At 44.6% G+C, this 21,891-nt stretch overlaps 1 protein-coding gene across 2 annotated transcripts in view; it reads left to right on the top strand.

Annotated features, from left to right (window-relative positions):
* Positions 1–21,891, top strand: part of OPHN1 (oligophrenin 1) — an 832,681-nt gene that overhangs the window by 137,606 nt on the left and 673,184 nt on the right. For both annotated transcript variants that reach the window (XM_056809750.1, XM_056809751.1), the window contains exon 4: positions 10,330–10,401. In XM_056809750.1, coding sequence (XP_056665728.1) covers positions 10,330–10,401 — 72 coding nt within the window. The remainder of the gene's footprint in view (positions 1–10,329; positions 10,402–21,891) is intronic.

Genomic DNA, 21,891 nt, shown 5'->3' with positions numbered 1-21,891 from the left:
GACATGATACACACAGTAAATTAATAGAAGAGATTCGTTCCTTGAGAAAATCCCTTTCAGATGTTCACATTTGATACTTATAAAAGTATTAGCCATAGTATTATTATTAGAGTGATGATGAGTGGGCTTTATTCAGCCCAGTTTCTTAAAACATGGTGTATTAGAACAGCAAGGTGGCTCAGTGGATAGAATGACAGGCTTGGAGATGGGAGGTCCTGGGTTTAAATCTGGTCTCAGACACTTCCTAGCTGTGTGACCCTGGGCAAGTCATTTGGCCCCCATTGGCTGGCCCTTACTGCTCTTCTGCCTTGGAACTGATACTTATTATTTATTCTTAGATCAAGGTAAGGATTTTAAACAAAATAGAAGAAAACATGGCGTATTCATGCCTTTGCTCTTTGTAATTCTGTTTCTACCACTGTTAAAATCTCTATTTCCTTTATAAAAGCCGAGAATCCATTCTGCACTAAGAGATATGGCCAACAGCAGTAAACTTTGTGTCACATTGTGGATAAAATGGGAAACCCTCTCCTCCTTTACAACCAAATGAAAGACAATGAGATTTTCAGGTTCAAATACTTGCTTTAATGTAACATTCCCAGGTGACTCCATTTACTCTTCTGCAAAGATGGAATCAGTCAAGTCAACAGGTTCCTACTCTCTGCTTGACACTGGGGGGTTAAGAAAGACGAGAGCAGTCTCTACTTTCCAGAAGAGCATAGTCTAATGGGAGGTATAGCATGTAAACACCTATGTACAAGCAAGAGATTTACAGAATGAATTGGAGATAATCTACTGAGAGAAGGAATTGGTACCACGGAAAACTAGGAAAGACTCTCATGGGAGTGTGAGGAATCCAAGAGGTAGATATGGGGAGGGAGAATGTTCCACGAGCGGGGGACAGCCACTAAAAATGTTCAGAGTCAAGAGATGGCAGCTTTTTTGAGGAACAGTGTCAAGAAGGCCAGCCTCACCAGATTGAAGAGTATGTCAGGGTAGCGGTGGGAAGGTGGCTTTATGGATAGAGAGCCAGGCCTGGGTTCAAATGTGGCCTCAGACATTTCCCAGCTGTGTGACCCTGGGAAAGTCATTTAGTCCTCCTTGCCTAGCCCTTTCCACTCTTTTGTCTTGGAACCAATAGTTAGTATCTATTCCAAGACAGAAGGTGAGGGTTTAAAAAAAGAGTACATCAGAGTGAGTATGGTTTTAGAAGACTGGAAAGGCAGGAAGGGAACAGATTATGAAAGACTTTGAACACCAATGATGTTTTTATATTTGATCTAGGTGGTAATAGGGAGCTACTGCAGTTCATTGAATAAGGGCAGGCAGGATGTATGTGATGTAGTCAGAATTTTTTGGTGCTTCAGAAAGATCATCTTACAGTTGAGTAGAAGATGGATTGGTGTGGGGAGAAAACTGATGCAGGGAGACCAACCAGCAGGCTCCTGGAAGAATCCAGGCTTGTGTTGATGAGTTGGTGACAGTGTCAGAGGAGAACAGCTGTTTGTGAATGACGCCATGAAGGAAGAAAGGACAGGAATTGGTAACAAATTGGACATATGGGATGAGAGTGAGGAGTTGAGTGTGACACCTTTCAGGGTTGTAAGCCTGGTGATAGGAAGGATACTTTTTTGACAGTATTAATAGGAACGTTGGGAAGAGTAAGAGACCATTTGTATTTAGAAGAATCTAAATCTTTACTATCAAATAGACTATGTTTCTGCAGACTGGTCAAGTGATTTATAAATTAGGTCTTTATTTCCTTCTATTTCATTTTTATGGCAGGGGTTTTTATTTTAAACATTTTTTAAACCCTCACCTTCTGTCTTGGAATCCATACTGTGTATTGGTTCTGATCCTAAAGAACGGTAAGGGCTAGGCAATGGGGGTGAAATGACTTGCCCAGGGTCACCAGCTAGGAAGTGTCTGAGGCCAGATTGGAACCCAGGACCTCCCGTCTCTGGGCCTGGCTCTCAATCCACCGAGCCACTTAGCTAGTTATCTCCAGGGATATTGTTTTAAGTTGTCATGGCTAATTCTCCATTGCAGAGAAGATCTTCTTTTAACATACTTTGGTAGAGGGGGGAAGCTGCCTCATTGGAGAGTCCCCTATATAAGTGAAGTCACAGGTAAAGTCCCTTTCCTTCTTTAGATCTAGAAGAGCCCTCAGAGCTGACTCTACCAACACCTTCTTTTTACAGATGAAGCCCAAGGAGGTTATGTGACTTGCCTAGGGTCACATAGGTAGCTAATGGTAGAACCAAGTTTTGAAGCAAGGTTCTTTGTATCAAAATCTTGTGCTTTCTCCGCTGTACCATGCTTATTGTACCCAAAAGACTATCACAGAATTTTCATGTTAGGAAGAACCTCTGTGGCTATATTATCTCTCCCATCCTATCTCCTCCACAAATTTGCATGTGAATGATAATCTCACATCTGCTTGAAGACCTCCATTCTGACTATGTCACACAGATCCCATCTCCCTACTAATTCAGTAACCTCTAGTGGCTCCCTATTACCACCAAGGTCAAATCTAAAAACCTCAGTGGTGTTCAGAGCTTTTCGCAATCTGTTCCCTTCCTGCCTTTCTGCTCTCTGTTGTTGGCACTCTTTCCACTTGAGGAGAACTCTGATTGCTAGAAAGTTCCTTTTCATATTTTGCTTCAGTTTGCCCCTTTTGTGATTCCTACCCATTGTCTGTAGTTGCATCTTCTGGGGCCAGCCAGAACCTGTCCGATCTTCTTCTGTATGATTGCCTTCCCGGTAGATATGAAGGCAGTTCTTTTGTCGCCTCCCATGAATCTTCAGACTGCCTCACCTGACCCTTCTTTAGTGTGACCATCCTAGCCACCTTCCTCCAGATGTTTTCCTTCTTTGGCTCATTTCATTTTTATTTATTGCTTTTATTACAACACATTCCTTTCTACATATTTATCCCTTTCATCTCCTCCTCCCCAGAGATCCATCCTATGGGGGACAAATTTAAAAACTGGGGGAAAAGGCAGGCTAGCAACTCTGGCCAACTCATTGGCCATGCCTAATGGGATTTGTTGTGTTCCCTATCCATCGACCTACACCTCTGCAAAGAAGGGAAAAGCTGCCTTTTCTCCTCCTTTCTCGGTGCCTAAACCCCATGAGTGATAGAATTTCCATACATCTAGGCACAGTTTGGGGTTCTTATTGCAGCCACAGAACCAGTTGCCTTTGGGGGCAGCCATATCACATCCACTCCTTTTGAGGTTCGCTCTTCTACCAGCCACAGATTGTCTTTCTTCAGGCCAACCCTTTCCTAGCCATATCTCCCAAATCTAGTATCCACTCAGCTGACTTTTGAAAGCCAAGTTTAGGAATTGGTATTTGTCCTATTAAGTGTCGTCTTGTTAGTTTTAACCCAGAGTTCTAGCCTCTCTAGCAGAGGGCATTGATTGGAGATTCCTTTGGACACCAGTGGGGTTTCACCTCTACCTCCAGGTAGAGCTGCAGAGGCTGCCTTGCCCTTGGAGAATTCCCCATGGGAAGAGCTTTCCCCCCATAGATCTCAAGGGGAGCCTGGGAGACAGCCCACCAGGCAAATAGCAGCCCTGTGATGTTCTCTGCTTTCTAAAGACTTTGTGGGATGATGCTAACGTCATCCTCAGAGCTGTCCCCTTCCCATCTCCAATCTATTCAGACAGCAATATAAAGCCCGCCTTTACTTGACCACCCTCGCCATTTCATTATCTCTTTTCTTTGCCTAGGAAAAAGATTTACAATATCGAAGTGGTATCCGTCTTTTGAGAAACTGCTTTTCCCACCCCTCTCCCTGGCTTCTGGCCACCCGAGTGAGTCACTTTCTTCTGTCCTTAATTATGCTGTCCCCTTTTGTCTCCCGGATGCCTCACTCACATGCTGAATGTTGGCTCCCCACTTCCCACTTGAGTCCAGGAACGATGGGAGCAGAGGGTAGAGGTCTCAGCAGAGGTCTTTCACAACCTGCCAGGAATTCACTGCTTGATTACCCATTTCCTGACCCCGTTAGTAAAGGGCCTCCTTGGCCCCATCCCAGATGAGCTGGAGGTATCAAACAGTCTTTGTCTTTGCTAGCCGAGCCCTTGGTATAGCAGAAAAGCACAGGGCTTATGGATGAAATGCAGACAGTCAGAAATTCCCAGGAGGGAACCTCAGTTGCACTAGGAGAAACTTTGGAAGAACTTCCCAGTGGTGAGGTTTCATCCCATTCAGATGGTTCAAGTGACAAGTTCCTCCTGTGAACAAATCTTAGGATAGTATGATTCCTGCCACATAGTAGGTACTTAATCAATGCAACGAAAGCTCATGCCATGTGTTGGAGTTGAGGTTGCAGGAGATGTCTAGTTTAGAGAAGGGGTTCTCAACTTGGGATCCATGAACTTTATGCAGGAGACAATGAGGAGCCATAAAAGGTTTTTGAGTAGAGAGCTGACATCTGTGCATAAATTAATATGTGGCGATGACGTGAAAGATGGATCGGAGGGAGGGGAAAGAGAATAGAGGCAGGAGGACTTATTAGTTCAGAGAATTGGCATTGAGAGCCTTTGCTAGGAATTGGATATGGTGAGAAGGAGATAGATCGTAGAGCTATTGCAGAGGAATTGACAATCGGAGAGATGACGAAGAAGGACATTCCAGTGAACTCGGAAGCCACAGCATCCTGGGATGGCTGTATGCCTCTTTTTGGATATCTTCATTAATATCCACAGCAGCAATCATTTAAACACCTTGCAAAGGTCCCCAATTTCTTCAGTATCCCCATTGATACAGTTCCCACCTCCATTGTACCTTACTGGGCAGTCTTCACGGGTTCCTGTGGCTGAAAGCCTTTACCCCAGGTTGATGATGGCTCTTGATAATGATTCTATTGCCCTTATGTCTTACAGACCAATCCCTTCACAACCATGTGTTCCGGAATGCTTTCTTTTCCCCATTATTCTATTCCAGTGACAAATTAACACATAAATTTTCCAAGATTACCTAATTCATGTTCTCTCTCTTCCCTCTTCCCTCCTCCCTCCCAGAGCTGATGAGCAATTTCACTGGGTTATACACGTATATCACTCAAAGCCCATTTCTGTGTGGATAGTAATCTTATTAGACCCAAACTCCCAAACATATTCCCATATAAACAAGTGATAAATCATGTTTTTCTCCTGCTTTTCTACTCCAACAGTTGTTTCTCTAGAGGTGGATAGCATTCCAATTCATTCAGAATTGTCCTTGATCATTGCATTGCTTTTAGTAGCAAAGCCTATCTCATTTAATCATCCCACAGTGTTTCAGTTACTACGTGTATAATGTTCTCCTGGTTCTGATTATTTCACTCTGCATCAGTTCATGGAGGTCTTTCCAGTTCTTAAAGAAATCAACTGCCAGTATATACCACAATTTGTTCAGCCATTCCCCAATTGAGGTACACCCCCTCAGTTTCCAGTTTTTTCCACCACAAAAAGCACAGCTATGAATATTCTTGTATAAACAGGTCCATGGGATGCTTTCTTTTGTGTGTTCTGGATGTGTACAATTGCCTATGCTTACCTCATAGTATGCGTTCTTACTTCATGTTACTACCATCAGATAGCTGTTCCACTGAAAATTGAGTTTTCCCTTGACAAATTTCAAGTGCTTCTCAGGCTTTTTTTTTTAAACCCTTACCTTTTGTCTTGGAGTCAATACTGTGTATTGGCTCCAAGGCAGAAGAGTGGTAAGGGCTAGGCAATGGGGGTCAAGTGACTTGCCCAGGGTCACACAGCTAGGAAGTGGCTGAGGCCAGATTTGAACCTAGGACCTCCCGTCTCTAAGGCTAGCTCTCAATCCACTGAGCTACCCAGCTGCCCCCTCAGGCTTTTTTAAATGACTGGTTGACAAGACTTTTTGAGATGGGAGTATGTTCCCTTAGAGTGCCTTTAGAACTCACTTCAACTCATTGCTCATGAGCCCCAACATTGTCTCCATGCTCCAAAGAAAGGAGGCATTGTACTGTCGAATGATTTTCTGTGTAACCTAGCAATGGACTTAGCAACTTTCTTTTTTAACTGAATTGTGCTCAGTAAGAAACCTGGTTTATTAAATAGACTGAAGTGTTAAAGAGTTGTCTTCTACAGGCTATGACTTCACCTGGGGATTATGGGAGAGATTATAGATACAGTGATCTGAAGGAAGTGATTAAACAATTAGTTACCATGTTTTATTCAGTTCATACATTGTGCCAGGCACTCTACTATGGGCTGGGTGTTCATTTTTTGGTTTAGACCTGTGATTCCATTGATGTAGGGAAATCCCAGTGAGAAAACTCCTTGTAGCAATGTTGATCAGCATCTGATATGCCACATACTGGCTTTTAAAAGTTGCTTGGGGGACCTGAGACGTACCTAGGGACACACAGCTAATTCTTGACAAAAGTGGGATCTGAACCCAAGTTTTCTTTGTTGGAGGGGAGGGCTAGTAGTATCAGTTTATTGATTAGGTTAGCATTTAACTAGTAAACTAATAGGTCAGTAGTCCTCCTGATGACCAAAAGTCAAGGAAGTTCCTTCATATAGATCTATAAATACAGCTTGGGAGCTCATTATTCAGTCCTTGCCTTGAACATTGTAAGAAATCTCTAATTGGTAAATCGCTAATGAAGAGGTGGATGTAGAGACTTCAGCTGTTCCCTCTTTACTTCATCACAAGGGAAGTAGGTCTTTGCCCAAATAAGGAAAATGCAGGGAAATGTGGCTGACCCACCTTCCTTTCAAATTGAACCTGGGTCTTCTTGACTGAATGTCAACTCTATACACATTCCAGATGTCTTTTGTTGGAGATAAAAGAAAGAAAAATGGACCCCATCTTTAAGGCGCTACCAGTCTAGATAGATGAGAGAATGATGAAGTGAGGAATTTGCCAAAAGGACTTTTTGAGCAGTGGGACCAGAAGGAAGAGATTATTAGATTGAGAGGTTGAAGAGACCATGGAGGATCAACAAACCAATTCCACGAAACTGAAATAACAATGGATTCCTGCCAGTGGAAAAGTGACTTAGAAAACCACAAACTGACATTATGTGTATCGTATTATATTTTTATTTGTTTTGTTAAATGATTCCTAGTGACACATTATTCTTGCTTTGACAAGGCTACGATGCAGGTTTGACACCTTTGATCTAGCCCAACCCCTTTACTTTGACAGCTGAGGAAGCTGAAGCCCAGAAATTTGGAATGATTGCCCAGCATCACACATGCAGGAGATAACCATGCTAGGGTTCAAACTAGCTCATGTCCCAAACCCAGTCCTCTTTGCCTTTTAGGGCAGGTAAGACTTGGAGACTTGGAGAAAATACTGGAGAGGAGCATGTCCTTGCAAAAGAGTGCTTGTTCTCTTTTCTGGCAGACAATAAAGGAAGTGCTGGTTGGTCCACGTCCAGACTAGGAGCGGCGAAATAATTCAGACTCAGATCATTATCCTGAAGGATATGGGCTGAGCGTTCCAAAAAAGCTTCCCTCATCTTCTCCCATCCCAGAAATGATTGCTCACTCCTCGGAACTCCCTCTGTACTCATCCACTTTTCACATTCTCTTTTTGGGTAGACTCATCTCCTATATTTGAGTGTAAGCTACCTGAGGGCAGAGATTATGTCTTCTTCATCTGAGACCGTTCACAGTGACTAACAATGTTGCCATACCTCAAAGACAGTTTCTGAATCTGGAGATAAGCACACTGGGTAACCTAGGCCTCCAGTTGGCCTTTGATTTCTCCTAGATTGTCTCTGGTTCCATACTCATCCAGCCTTTGTTTAAAGACCTCCAGTGAGTCAGTCAGGTGGGTATAGAGCAAAGGGCCTGGAGTCAGGAAGACCTGAGTTCAAATCCAGCCTCAAATACTTCCTAGCTGTGTGACCTTGGATAAGCCACTTTACTGCTGATTGCTTCAGTTTCCTTGACTATAAAATGGGGTAACAATAGCACCTAACTGCCAGGAATATTGTGGGGATACAATGAGATGATATTTGCAAGTGCTTAGTACAGTTCCTGGCACATAGTTGGTGTTTAATAAATGCTTGTCTTCTTCCTCTCTGTCAATGAGGAGCCCAGCATACCCTAAGAATACTTAGAGATTACATCAGAAACTATACTAACTGCTTTATATATTCATCATCTCTCCTTATAAAATTTAGCTCCTTGAAGGTAGAAAGTGTTTTATTTTTATCTCTGTATTACAATTTACCAGCAAAATATTTGTCACATAGTAGGTCATAACTGTATTTTAATATATTGGATTCAATTTGTCATACTATATATTTTATATGTTTAAAAACAATTCTGAGAAGGATTCCATAGACTTTTGTTATCAAAGGGGTCAAAGACACAAGAAAAGGTCAAGAACTTCTGTAGGAGGGGCATCTAGGGTGCTCAGTGGATTGAGAAACAGTCCTAGAGATGGGAGGTCCTGGGTTCAAATGTGGCCTCATATACTTCCTAGTTGTGTGACCCTGTCATTTAACCCCCATTGCCTAATCCGTACCTCTCTTCTGCCTTGGAACTAATACACAGTATTGATTTTAAGATGGAAGGTAGGGGTTTAAAAAAACAAAACTTCTGCAGGAGAGTATAAGCTCCGTGCAAGAAGGGTCTGTTTCCTTTTATCTTTGTATTCCTCTTTTTGAGATCAGGGTTCTTTACAAGCCAGATCCTTCCTTCCTTCCTTCCTTCCTTCCTTCCTTCCTTCCTTCCTTCCTTCCTTCCTTCCTTCCTTCCTCCCTCCCTCCCTCCCTCCCTCCCTCCCTCCCTCCCTCCCTCCCTTCCTTCCTCCCTCCCTTCCTTCCTTCCTTCCTTCCTTCCTTCCTTCCTTCCTTCCTTCCTTCCTTCCTCCCTCCCTACCTTCCTTCCCACTCTCCTTCCTTCCCACTCTCCTTCCCTTCTTCCCTCCCTTACCTTCTGTCAATTCTAGAATTGATACCAAATATTGTTTCTTAGATAGACGAACAGTAAGGACTAGACAATCAAAATTAGATGACTTGCCCAGGGTCACACAGCTAGGAAATGTCTGAGGATAGATTTTAACTTGGGACCTCCCATTTCCAGTCCTGGCTCTGTATCCACTGATCCACCTAGCTACCCATGCTAGATTTTTACAGAAGAGCTTCTGTCAGTGCCACTCCTTATTCTTTCCTTTGGAATTCTTATGGGATTGTGATGGTAACCTACTACTGAGGAAACTGGACTCAGTGGGCCAGAAAAGGGGTTGCTCTCCAGTGTTTCTCTTGCTCCCTCTATGCAGTGAGGATCGAGGGTAATGGCCCTTGCCAGTCTTGGTTGTTATACTTCTTAATAATGCTCCTACAGAGTTTGGTGTTTTTAGTGCTTAGAGTTCTTCCTTCTTCGGATGGAATATGTTCTGGGCTGAAGAGCAGGCCTTTTGGATGCCGTAATGGGGAAATCTTGAAATAAATGTGGTTCTGTTTTCATGGTATATAACCCGGGGTGGAAATGATTTACTCGGGGATCACAGACGGTGTGCCTGTGCAATCACATATATCCTGGACAACGATTTACATAATTATGGGGTCAGTGATCCCCAAGCTACATTCCCATGTGTTCCTCCCCTAGCCTGTTCTGCGCCTCCTCTCTCCCTCTTTGGGCCCCTCCATTTCTGCCGCTGGACATGACCCAGTGTATTTATGGTTTGGAGGACTCCAAGCAGACACTGATAAAATCCCACAGAGCCAATAAGTTACCCTGCTCTCATTTCTCTCCTCAAAGCATTTGGTCCACAGAGTCTGATTTATGAAGTTATTTAGGACTCAGCAGAGAATAGCAGGAACACTGCCCTGGAAGTCGGGAGTCTGGAGTTCTAGCCCTGGGTCTGCCACCAGAGTATTGTGTTGACCTTGGACAAGTCAAGATAGTTGATTTTTTCCCCTCCTCCATCTCTCCAATAGGTGAATTGAAGACTTTAAATCCTCGGCCCAACTTGGACATTCTCTGTAGTAAGGCAGAATCGTCAAACACACATCCCCAACACTACTAAGTGTGGCCAAATGAGATTAAAATGTAATCGGGAAATATTGAACCAAAAAAATACAATCGAACTTCGATCATATTACATTGGTAATCTAAGTTGATGTGAGGCCCCCATTTTAGCTGAGCCTTACTAAGGTATCTTTCAGCTCAAATGAGGTCCCTTCCATCTGTGCCATTCCTCTGTAATCCCAAACTCCAGCTAGTTGGAACTGGGTGACTCCTTGCGACTCAGTGACTCAAAGGATGGGGTTATTGCAAGTTCTTTTCTGAGCTTTAATTTGATCATTAAACTAAAGTGTATTTCCTTTTCCCGTAGGTACAAAATGCTAGTGATTTGTTGATCAAACCACTGGAAAATTTCCGTAAGGAGCAAATCGGCCTCACCAAGGTATGTTTCCCCATCATGGGGAAGATTCTCTTACAGCACCCTACTGGCTTGTTAGAGGGGATGCTTCTCTAGTAGCAGAGTGAGGGATGTTTATGTTACTGAAAAAGTCTTCTCTGAAAAGAATGGCATTTAGTAGGGTATGATTCAATAGACCATAGTTCTAGGCCCTGCCCTATCTCTAGGCAAGGCACTCATTCCTCTATGTACCTCAGTCTTCTTCTCTGAAAAATGATACAGTTGAAAAAGAAGCTCTCTTAGGTCCTTCTCCCTAAATTCTTGGATTCTATAATTCTCTGATTTATCTGGGATGTGCAGGGAGGGGCCATAAACAGGGAGTGTCAATGCTGGGAGGGGCCTAAATCACGGAGTGTCAATGCTGGGAGGGGCCTTAAACAGGGAGTGTCAGTGCAGGGAGGGGCCTTATACAGGGAGTGTCAATGCTGGGAGGGGCCTTAAACAGGGAGTGTCAATGCTGGGAAGGGCCTTAAATGGGGAGTGTTAATGCTGGGAGGGGCCTTAAACAGGGAGTGTCAATGCTGGGAGGGGCCTTAAACATGGAGTGTCAATGCTGGGAGGGGCCTTAAACAGGGAGTGTCAGTGCAGGGAGGGGCCTTATACAGGGAGTGTCAATGCTGGGAGGGGCCTCAAACAGGGAGTGTCAATGCTGGGAGGGGCCTTAAACAGGGAGGGTCAATGCTGGGAGGGGCCTTAGTCAGGGAGTGTCAATGCTGGGAGGGGCCTTAAATGGGGAGTGTCAATGCTGGGAGGGGCCTCAAACAGGGAGTGTCAATGCTGGGAGGGGCCTTAAACAGGGAGGGTCAATGCTGGGAGGGGCCTTAGTCAGGGAGTGTCAATGCTGGGAGGGGCCTTAAACAGGGAGTGTGAATGCTGGGAGGGGCCATAAATAGGGAGTGTCAATGCTTGGAGGGGATTAAACAGGGAGTTTCAATGCTTGGAGGGGCCTTAATCAGGGAGTGTCAATGCTGGGAGGGGCCTTAAACAGGGAGTGTCAATGCTGGGAGGGGACTTAAACAGGGAGTTTCAATGCTGGGAGGGGCCTTAGTCAGGGAGTGTCAATGCTGGGAGGGGCCTTAAATGGGGAGTGTCAATCCTGGGAGGGGCCTTAAACAGGGAGTGTCAGTGCAGGGTGGGGTCTTAAACTGGTAATGTCAGTGCTGGGAGGGGACTTAAACAGGGAGTGTCAGTTGGCTGGGGCCTTAAACAGGGAGTGTCAATGCTGGGAGGGGCCTTAAACAGGGAGTGTCAATGCTGGGAGGGGCCATAAACAGGAGGTGTCAATGCTGGGAGGGGCCATAAACAGGGAGAGTCAATGCTGGGTGGGGCCTTAAACAGGGAGTGTCAATGCTGGGAGGGGCCTTAAACAGGGAGTGTCAGTACTGGGAGGGGTCTTAAACAGGGAGTGTCAGTGCAGGGTGGGGCCTTAAACAGAGAGTGTCAGTGCAGGGTGGGGCCTTAAACAGGTAATGTGAGTGCTCGGAGGGGACTTTCACAGGGAGTGTCAGTTGGTTGGGGCCTTAAACAGGGAGTGTCAGTGCTGGGAGGGGACTTAAACAGGGAGTATCACTTCGGTGGGGCATTAAACAGGGAGTGTCAATGCTGGGAGGGGCTTTAATAAGGGAGTGACAATGCTGGGAGGGGCCTTAAACAGGGAGTTTCAATGCTGGGAGGGGCCTTAATCAGGGAGTGTCAATGCTGGGAGGGGCCTCAGGATAGGGAGTGTCAATGCTGGGAGGGGCCTTAAATGGGGAGTGTCAATGCTGGGAGGGGCCTTAAACTGGGAGTGTCAATGCTGGGAGGGTCCTAAAACAGGGAGTGTCAATGCTGGGAGGGGCCTTAAATGGGGAGTGTCAATGCTGGGAGGGGCCTTAAACAGGGAGTGTCAATACTGGGAGGGCCCTTATACAGGGAGTGTCAGTGCTTGGAGTGGCCTTAAACGGGGAGTGTCCATGCTGGGAGGGGCCTTAAACAGGGAGTGTCAATGCTGGGAGGGCCCTTATACAGGGAGTGTCAGTGCTGGGAGTGGCCTTAAACAGGGAGTGTCCATGCTGGGAGGGGCCTTAAACTGGGAGTGTCAATGCTGGGAGGGGCCTTAAATGGGGAGTGTCAATGCTGGGAGGGGCCTTAAACTGGGAGTGTCAATGCTGGGAGGGCCCTTATACAGGGAGTGTCAGTGCTTGGAGTGGCCTTAAACGGGGAGTGTCCATGCTGGGAGGGGCCTTAAACAGGGAGTGTCAATGCTGGGAGGGCCCTTATACAGGGAGTGTCAGTGCTGGGAGTGGCCTTAAACAGGGAGTGTCCATGCTGGGAGGGGCCTGAAACAGGGAATGTCAATGCTGGGAGGGGCCTGAAACAGGGAATGTCAATGCTGGGACGGGCCTGAAACAGGGAATGTCAATGCTGTGTGGGCCTTTAAAGAGGGAGTGTCAGTGCTAGCTGTGGCTTCAGGGAGTGTCAATGCTGGAAGGGGCCATAAAATATGGAGTGTCAATGCTTGGAGGGGTTTAGGGTAGGGTCTTAAACAGGTAATGTCAGTGCTGGGAGGGTACTTAAACAGGGAGTGTCAGTTGGGTGGGGACTTAATCAGGGAGTGTCAATGCTGGAAGGGGACTTAAACAGGGAGTGTCAATGCTGGGAGGGGCCTTAAACAGGGAGTGTCAGTGCAGGGTGGGGCCTTAAACAGGGAGTGTCAGTGCTGGGGGAGGGGTCTTAAACAGGGAGTGTCAGTGCAGGGTGGATCCTTAAACAGGTAATGTCAGTGCTGGGAGGGGACTTAAACAGGGAGTGTCAGTTGGGTGGGGCCTTAAACGGGGAGGGTCAATGCTGGGAGGGGTCTTAAACAGGGAGTGTCAATGCTGGGAGGGGCCTTAAAAAGGGAGTGTCAATGCTGGGAGGGGCCTTAAACAGGGAGTGTCAATGCTAGGAGGGGCCTTAAACAGGGAGTGTCAATGCTGGGAGGGGTCTTAAACAGGGAGTGTCAATGCTGGGAGGGGCCTTAAAAAGGGAGTGTCAATGCTGGGAGGGGCCTTAAACAGGGAATGTCAGTGCTAGGAGGGTACTTAAACAGGGAGTGTCAGTTGGGTGGGGCCTTAAAAAAGGAGTGTCAGTGCTGGGAGGGGCCTTAAACAGGGAGTGTCAATGCTGGGAGGGATCTAAAAAGGGAGTGTCAATGCTGGGAGGGGCCTTAAACAGGGAGTGTCAATGCTGGGAGGGGCCTTAATCAGGGAGTGTCAATGCTGGGAGGGATCTAAACAGGGAGTATCAATGCTCGGGGGGCCTTAAACAGGTAGTGTCAATGTTTGGAGGGTGCTTAAACAGGGAATGTCAATGCTGGTAGAGTCTTTAGGGAATGTCAATGCTGGGAAGGACCTTAATCAGGGAGTGTCAATGCTGGAAGGGGCCTTAAATGGGGAGTGTCAATGCTGGGAGGGGCCTTAAATGGGGAGTGTCAATGCTGGGAGGGGCCTTAAACAGGGAGTGTAAGTGCAGGGTGGGGCCTTAAACAGGGAGTGTCAATGCTGGGAGGGGCCTGAAACAGGTAGTGTCAATGTTTGGAGGGGCCTTAAACAGGGAGTGTCAATGCTGGTAGAGTCTTTAGGGAGTGTCAGTGTTTGGAGGGGCCTGAATCAGGGAATGTCAATGCTGGGAGGGGCCTTAAACAGGGAGTGTCAATGCTGGGAGGGGCCTTAAACAGGGAGTGTCAATGCTGGGAGGGGCCTGAAAAAGGGAGTGTCAATGTCAGAAGAAGAAATAGTTTTCTTAAGTAATCCCATATCAGAAAAAGAAATCCAACAGGCCATCAAAGAACTTCCTAAGAAAAAATCCCCATGGCCTGATGGATTCACCAGTGAATTCTATCAAACATTCAGAGAACAGTTAATCCCAATACTATACAAACTATTTGACATAATAAGCAAAGAGGGAGTTCTACCAAACTCCTTTTATGACACAAGCATGGTACTGATTCCAAAAGCAGGCAGGCCAAAAACAGAGAAAGAAAATTATAGACCAATCTCCCTAATGAATATAGATGCAAAAATCTTAAATAGGATACTAGCAAAAAGACTCCAGCAAGTGATTAGAAGGGTCATCCACCATGATCAATTGGATTTATACCAGGGATGCAGGGCTGGTTCAACATTAGGAAAACTATCCACATAATTGACCACATCAACAAGCAAACCAACAAGAACCACATGATTATCTCAATAGATGCAGAAAAAGCCTTTGATAAAATACAATACCCATTCCTACTAAAAACACTAGAAAGCATAGGAATAGAAGGGTCATTCCTAAAAATAATAAACAGTATATATCTAAAACCATCAGCTCATATCATCTGCAATGGGGATAAACTAAATCCATTCCCATTAAGATCAGGAGTGAAACAAGGATGCCCACTATCACCTCTATTATTTGACATTGTATTAGAAACACTAGCAGTAGCAATTAGAGAAGAAAAAGAAATTGAAGGCATCAAAATAGGCAAGGAGGAGACCAAATTATCGCTCTTTGCAGATGACATGATGGTCTACTTAAAGACTCCTAGAGATTCAACCAAAAAGCTAATCGAAATAATCAATAACTTTAGTAAAGTTGCAGGATACAAAATAAACCCACATAAGTCATCAGCCTTTCTATATAATTCCAACACAGCTCAGCAGCAAGAACTAGAAAGAGAAATCCCATTCAAAATCACCCTAGACAAAATAAAATACTTAGGAATCTATCTCCCGAGACAAACACACGATCTATATGAACACAACTACAAAACACTTTCCACACAACTAAAACTAGACTTGAACAATTGGAAGAACATTAACTGCTTATGGGTAGGACGAGCCAATATAATAAAAATGACCCTCCTACCCAAACTCATCTATCTATTTAGTGCCATACCTATGGAACTTCCAAAAAAGTTTTTTACTGATTTAGAAAAAAACATAACAAAGTTCATTTGGAAGAACAAAAGATCAAGGATAACCAGGGAAATAATGAAAAAAAAATACAAAGGAAGGGGGTCTTGCAGTCCCAGATCTCAGACTATATTACAAAGCAGCGGTCATCAAAACAATTTGGTACTGGCTAAGAGACAGAAAGGAGGATCAGTGGAATAGACTGGGGGCAAGCAACCTCAGCAAGACAGTATATGACAAACCCAAAGATCCCAGCTTTTGGGACAAAAATCCACTATTTCATAAAAACTGCTGGGAAAATTGGAGGACAGTGTGGGAAAGATTAGGCTTAGATCAACACCTCACACCCTACACCAAGATAAATTCAAAATGGGTGAATGACTTGAACATAAAGAAGGAAACTATAAGAAAATTAGGCGAACACAGAATAGTATACATGTCAGACCTTTGGGAAGGGAAATACTTCAAAACCAAGCAAGAATTAGAAAGAGTTACAAAATGCAAAATAAATAATCTGGATTACATCAAATTGAAAAGTTTTTGTACAAACAAAACCAATGTAACTAAAATCAGAAGGGTAGCAACAAATTGGGAAACAATCTTCATAAAAACCTCTGACAAAGGTTTAATTACTCAAATTTATAAAGAACTAAATCAATTGTACAAAAAAATCAAGCCATTCTCCAATTGATAAATGGGCAAGGGACATGAACAGGCAGTTCTCAGCCAAAGAAATCAAAACTATTAATAAGCACATGAAAAAGTGCTCTACATCTCTTATAATCAGAGAGATGCAAATCAAAACAACTCTGAGGTATCACCTCACACCTAGCAGATTGGCTAACATGACAGCTATGCAAAGTAATGAATGCTGGAGGGGATGTGGCAAAGTGGGGACATGAATTCATTGCTGGTGGAGCTGTGAACTGATCCAACCATTCTGGAGGGCAATTTGGAACTATGCCCAAAGGGCGACAAAAGAATATCTACCCTTTGATCCAGCCATAGCACCGCTGGGTTTGTACCCCAAAGAGATAATGGACAAAAAGACTTGTACAAGAATATTCATAGCTGCGCTCTTTGTGGTGTCTAAAAATTGGAAAACGAGGGGATGCCCATCAATTGGGGAATGGCTGAACAAATTGTGGTATATGTTGGTGATGGAATATTATTGTGTAAAAAGGAATAATAAAGTGGAGGGATTCCATGGAGACTGGAACAACCTCCAGGAACTGATGCAGAGCGAAAGGAGCAGAACCAGGAAAACATTGTACACAGAGACTGATACACTGTGGTACAATCGAAGGTGATAGACTTCTCCATTAGTATCAATGCAATTTCCCTGAACAATCTGCACGGATCTAAAAAAAAATACTACCCACAAGCAGAGGATAAACTGTGGGAGTAAAAACACCGATGAAAAACAACTGCTTGACTACAGGGTTGGAAGAGATAAGACTGAGGAGAGACTCTAAATGAACACTATAATGCAAATTCCAACAACAGGGAAATGGGTTCGAGTCAAGAACACATGTGATAACCAGGGAATCATGCGTCGGCTATGGGAGAGGGAAAGGCGGGGGTGGGGGGAGGGAGGAAAAGAAAACGATCTTTGTTTCCAATGAACAATGTATGAAAACAACCAAATAAAATAATGTTTAAATAAAAAAAATAAAGAGGGAGTGTCAGTGCTAGGTGTGGCTACAGGGAGTGTCAATGCTGGGAGGGGCCTTAAACAGGGAGTGTCAATGCTGGGAGGGGCCTTAAACAGGGAGTGGCAATGCTGGGAGGGGCATTAAACAGGGAGTGTCAATGCTGGGAGGGGCCTTAAACAGGGAGTGTCAATGCTGGGAGGGGCATTAAACAGGGAGTGTCAATACTGGGAGGGGTTTAAACAGGGAGTGTCAGTGCAGAGTGGGGCCTTAAACAGGGAGTGTCAATGCTGGGAGGGGCCTTAAACAGGGAGTGTCAATGCTGGGAGGGACCTGAAACAGGGAGTGTCAGTGCTGGGAGGGGCCTAAAACAGGGAGTGTCAGTGCAGGGTGGGGCCTTAAACAGGGAGTGTCAATGCTGGGAGGGGCCTTAAGCAGGGAGTGTTAATGCTGGGAGGGGCCTTAAACAGGGAGTGTCAATACTGGGAGGGGTTTAAACAGGGAGTGTCAGTGCAGGGTGGGGCCTTAAACAGGGAGTGTCAATGCTGGGAGGGGCCTGAAACAGGGAGTGTCAATGCTGGGAGGGTCCTTAAACAGGGAGTGTCAATGCTGGGAGGGGCCTGAAACAAGAAGTGTCAATGCTGGGAGGGGCCTAAAACAGGGAGTGTCAGTGCAGGGTGGGGTCTTAAACAGGGAGTGTCAATGCTGGGAGGGGTCTTACACAGTGAGTGTCAATGCTGGGAGGGGCCTTAAACACTGAGTGTCAATGCTCGGAGGGGCCTTAAACAGGGAGTGTCAATGGTGGGAGGGGCCTTAAACTGGGAGTGTCCATGCTGGGAGGGGCTTTAAATGGGATGTATCAATGCTGGGAGGGGCCTTAAACGGGGAGTGTCAGTGCTGGGAGGGGTCTTAAACAGGGAGTGTCAATGCTGGGAGGGGTCTTAAACAGGGAGTGTCAATGCTGGGAGGGGCCTTAAACAGGGAGTGTCAATGCTGGGAGGGGCCTTAAATAGGGAGTGTCAATGCTGGGAGGGGCCTGAAACAGGGAGTGTCAATGTCAGAAGAAGAAATAGTTTTCTTAAGTTATCCCATATCAGAAAAAGAAATCCAACAGGCCATCAAAGAACTTCCTAAGAAAAAATCCCCAGGGCCTGATGGATTCACCAGTGAATTCTATCAAACATTCAGAGAACAGTTAATCCCAATACTATACAAACTATTGGACATAATAAGCAAAGAGGGAGTTCTACCAAACTCCTTTGATGACACAAGCATGGTACTGATTCCAAAACCAGGCAGGCCAAAAACAGAGAAAGAAAATTATAGACCAATCTCCCTAATGAATATAGATGCAAAAATCTTAAATAGGATACTAGCAAAAAGACTCCAGCAAGTGATTAGAAGGGTCATCCACCATGATCAAGTAGGATTTATACCAGGGATGCAGGGCTGGTTCAACATTAGAAAAACTATCCACATAATTGACCACATCAACAAGCAAACCAACAAGAACCACATGATTATCTCAATAGATGCAGAAAAAGCCTTTGATAAAACACAATACCCATTCCTACTAAAAACACTAGAAAGCATAGGAATAGAAGGGTCATTCCTAAAAATAATAAACAGTATATATCTAAAACCATCAGCTCATATCATCTGCAATGGGGATAAACTAAATCCATTCCCATTAAGATCAGGAGTGAAACAAGGATGCCCACTATCACCTCTATTATTTGACATTGTATTAGAAACACTAGCAGTAGCAATTAGAGAAGAAAAAAAATTGAAGGCATCAAAATAGGCAAGGAGGAGACCAAATTATCGCTCTTTGCAGATGACATGATGGTCTACTTAAAGACGCCTAGAGATTCAACCAAAAAGCTAATCGAAATAATCAATAACTTTAGTAAAGTTGCAGGATACAAAATAAACCCACATAAGTCATCAGCCTTTCTATATAATTCCAACACAGCTCAGCAGCAAGAACTAGAAAGAGAAATCCCATTCAAAATCACCCTAGACAAAATAAAATACTTAGGAATCTATCTCCCGAGACAAACACAGGATCTATATGAACACAACTACAAAACACTTTCCACACAACTAAAACTAGACTTGAACAATTGGAAGAACATTAACTGCTCATGGGTAGGACGAGCCAATATAATAAAAATGACCCTCCTACCCAAACTCATCTATCTATTTAGTGCCATACCTATGGAACTTCCAAAAAAGTTTTTTACTGATTTAGAAAAAAACATAACAAAGTTCATTTGGAAGAACAAAAGATCAAGGATAACCAGGGAAATAATGAAAAAAAATACAAAGGAAGGGGGTCTTGCAGTCCCAGATCTCAGACTATATTACAAAGCAGCGGTCATCAAAACAATTTGGTACTGGCTAAGAGACAGAAAGGAGGATCAGTGGAATAGACTGGGGGCAAGCAACCTCAGCAAGACAGTATATGACAAACCCAAAGATCCCAGCTTTTGGGACAAAAATCCACTATTTCATAAAAACTGCTGGGAAAATTGGAGGACAGTGTGGGAAAGATTAGGCTTAGATCAACACCTCACACCCTACACCAAGATAAATTCAAAATGGGTGAATGACTTGAACATAAAGAAGGAAACTATAAGAAAATTAGGCGAACACAGAATAGTATACATGTCAGACCTTTGGGAAGGGAAATACTTCAAAACCAAGCAAGAATTAGAAAGAGTTACAAAATGCAAAATAAATAATCTGGATTACATCAAATTGAAAAGTTTTTGTACAAACAAAACCAATGTAACTAAAATCAGAAGGGTAGCAACAAATTGGGAAACAATCTTCATAAAAACCTCTGACAAAGGTTTAATTACTCAAATTTATAAAGAACTAAATCAATTGTACAAAAAAATCAAGCCATTCTCCAATTGATAAATGGGCAAGGGACATGAACAGGCAGTTCTCAGCCAAAGAAATCAAAACTATTAATAAGCACATGAAAAAGTGCTCTACATCTCTTATAATCAGAGAGATGCAAATCAAAACAACTCTGAGGTATCACCTCACACCTAGCAGATTGGCTAACATGACAGCTATGCAAAGTAATGAATGCTGGAGGGGATGTGGCAAAGTGGGGACATGAATTCATTGCTGGTGGAGCTGTGAACTGATCCAACCATTCTGGAGGGCAATTTGGAACTATGCCCAAAGGGCGACAAAAGAATATCTACCCTTTGATCCAGCCATAGCACCGCTGGGTTTGTACCCCAAAGAGATAATGGACAAAAAGACTTGTACAAGAATATTCATAGCTGCGCTCTTTGTGGTGTCTAAAAATTGGAAAACGAGGGGATGCCCATCAATTGGGGAATGGCTGAACAAATTGTGGTATATGTTGGTGATGGAATATTATTGTGTAAAAAGGAATAATAAAGTGGAGGGATTCCATGGAGACTGGAACAACCTCCAGGAACTGATGCAGAGCGAAAGGAGCAGAACCAGGAAAACATTGTACACAGAGACTGATACACTGTGGTACAATCGAAGGTGATAGACTTCTCCATTAGTATCAATGCAATTTCCCTGAACAATCTGCACGGATCTAAAAAAAAATACTACCCACAAGCAGAGGATAAACTGTGGGAGTAAAAACACCGATGAAAAACAACTGCTTGACTACAGGGTTGGAAGAGATAAGACTGAGGAGAGACTCTAAATGAACACTATAATGCAAATTCCAACAACAGGGAAATGGGTTCGAGTCAAGAACACATGTGATAACCAGGGAATCATGCGTCGGCTATGGGAGAGGGAAAGGCGGGGGTGGGGGGAGGGAGGAAAAGAAAACGATCTTTGTTTCCAATGAACAATGTATGAAAACAACCAAATAAAATAATGTTTAAATAAAAAAAAATAAAGAGGGAGTGTCAGTGCTAGGTGTGGCTACAGGGAGTGTCAATGCTGGGAGGGGCCTTAAACAGGGAGTGTCAATGCTGGGAGGGGCCTTAAACAGGGAGTGGCAATGCTGGGAGTGGCCTTAAACAGGGAGTGTCAATGCTGGGAGGGGCCTTAAACAGGGAGTGTCAATACTGGGAGGGGTTTAAACAGGGAGTGTCAGTGCAGGGTGGGGCCTTAAACAGGGAGTGTCAATGCTGGGAGGGGCCTTAAACAGGGAGTGTCAATCGTGGGAGGGTCCTTAAACAGGGAGTGTCAATGCTGGGAGGGTCCTTAAACAGGGAGTGTCAATGCTGGGAGGGGCCTTAAACAGGGAGTGTCAATGCTGGGAGGGGCCTTAAACAGAGAGTGTCAATGCTGGGAGGGGCCTTAAATAGGGAGTGTCAATGCTGGGAGGGGCCTTAAACAGGGAGTGTCAATGCTGGGAGGGGCCTTAAACAGGGAGTGTCAATGCTGGGAGGGGCCTTAAACAGGGAGTGTCAATGCTGGGAGGGGCATTAAACAGGGAGTGTCAATACTGGGAGGGGTTTAAACAGGGAGTGTCAGTGCAGAGTGGGGCCTTAAACAGGGAGTGTCAATGCTGGGAGGGGCCTTAAACAGGGAGTGTCAATGCTGGGAGGGGCCTGAAACAGGGAGTGTCAGTGCTGGGAGGGGCCTAAAACAGGGAGTGTCAGTGCAGGGTGGGGCCTTAAACAGGGAGTGTCAATGCTGGGAGGGGCCTGAAACAGGGAGTGTCAATACTGGGAGGGGTTTAAACAGGGGGTGTCAGTGCAGGGTGGGGCCTTAAACAGGGAGTGTCAATGCTGGGAGGGGCCTTAAACAGGGAGTGTCAATCGTGGGAGGGTCCTTAAAAAGGGAGTGTCAATGCTGGGAGGGGCCTGAAACAGGGAGTGTCAATGCTGGGAGGGGCCTTAAACAGGGAGTGTCAATACTGGGAGGGGTTTAAACAGGGGGTG

Source organism: Monodelphis domestica, chromosome X (genome assembly GCF_027887165.1).
Source record: "Monodelphis domestica isolate mMonDom1 chromosome X, mMonDom1.pri, whole genome shotgun sequence".
In the NCBI taxonomy this organism is placed as follows: domain Eukaryota; kingdom Metazoa; phylum Chordata; class Mammalia; order Didelphimorphia; family Didelphidae; genus Monodelphis; species Monodelphis domestica.
The sequence above is the reverse complement of the archived record's forward strand: the minus strand, read 5'-3'. Positions and strand labels throughout refer to the sequence as shown.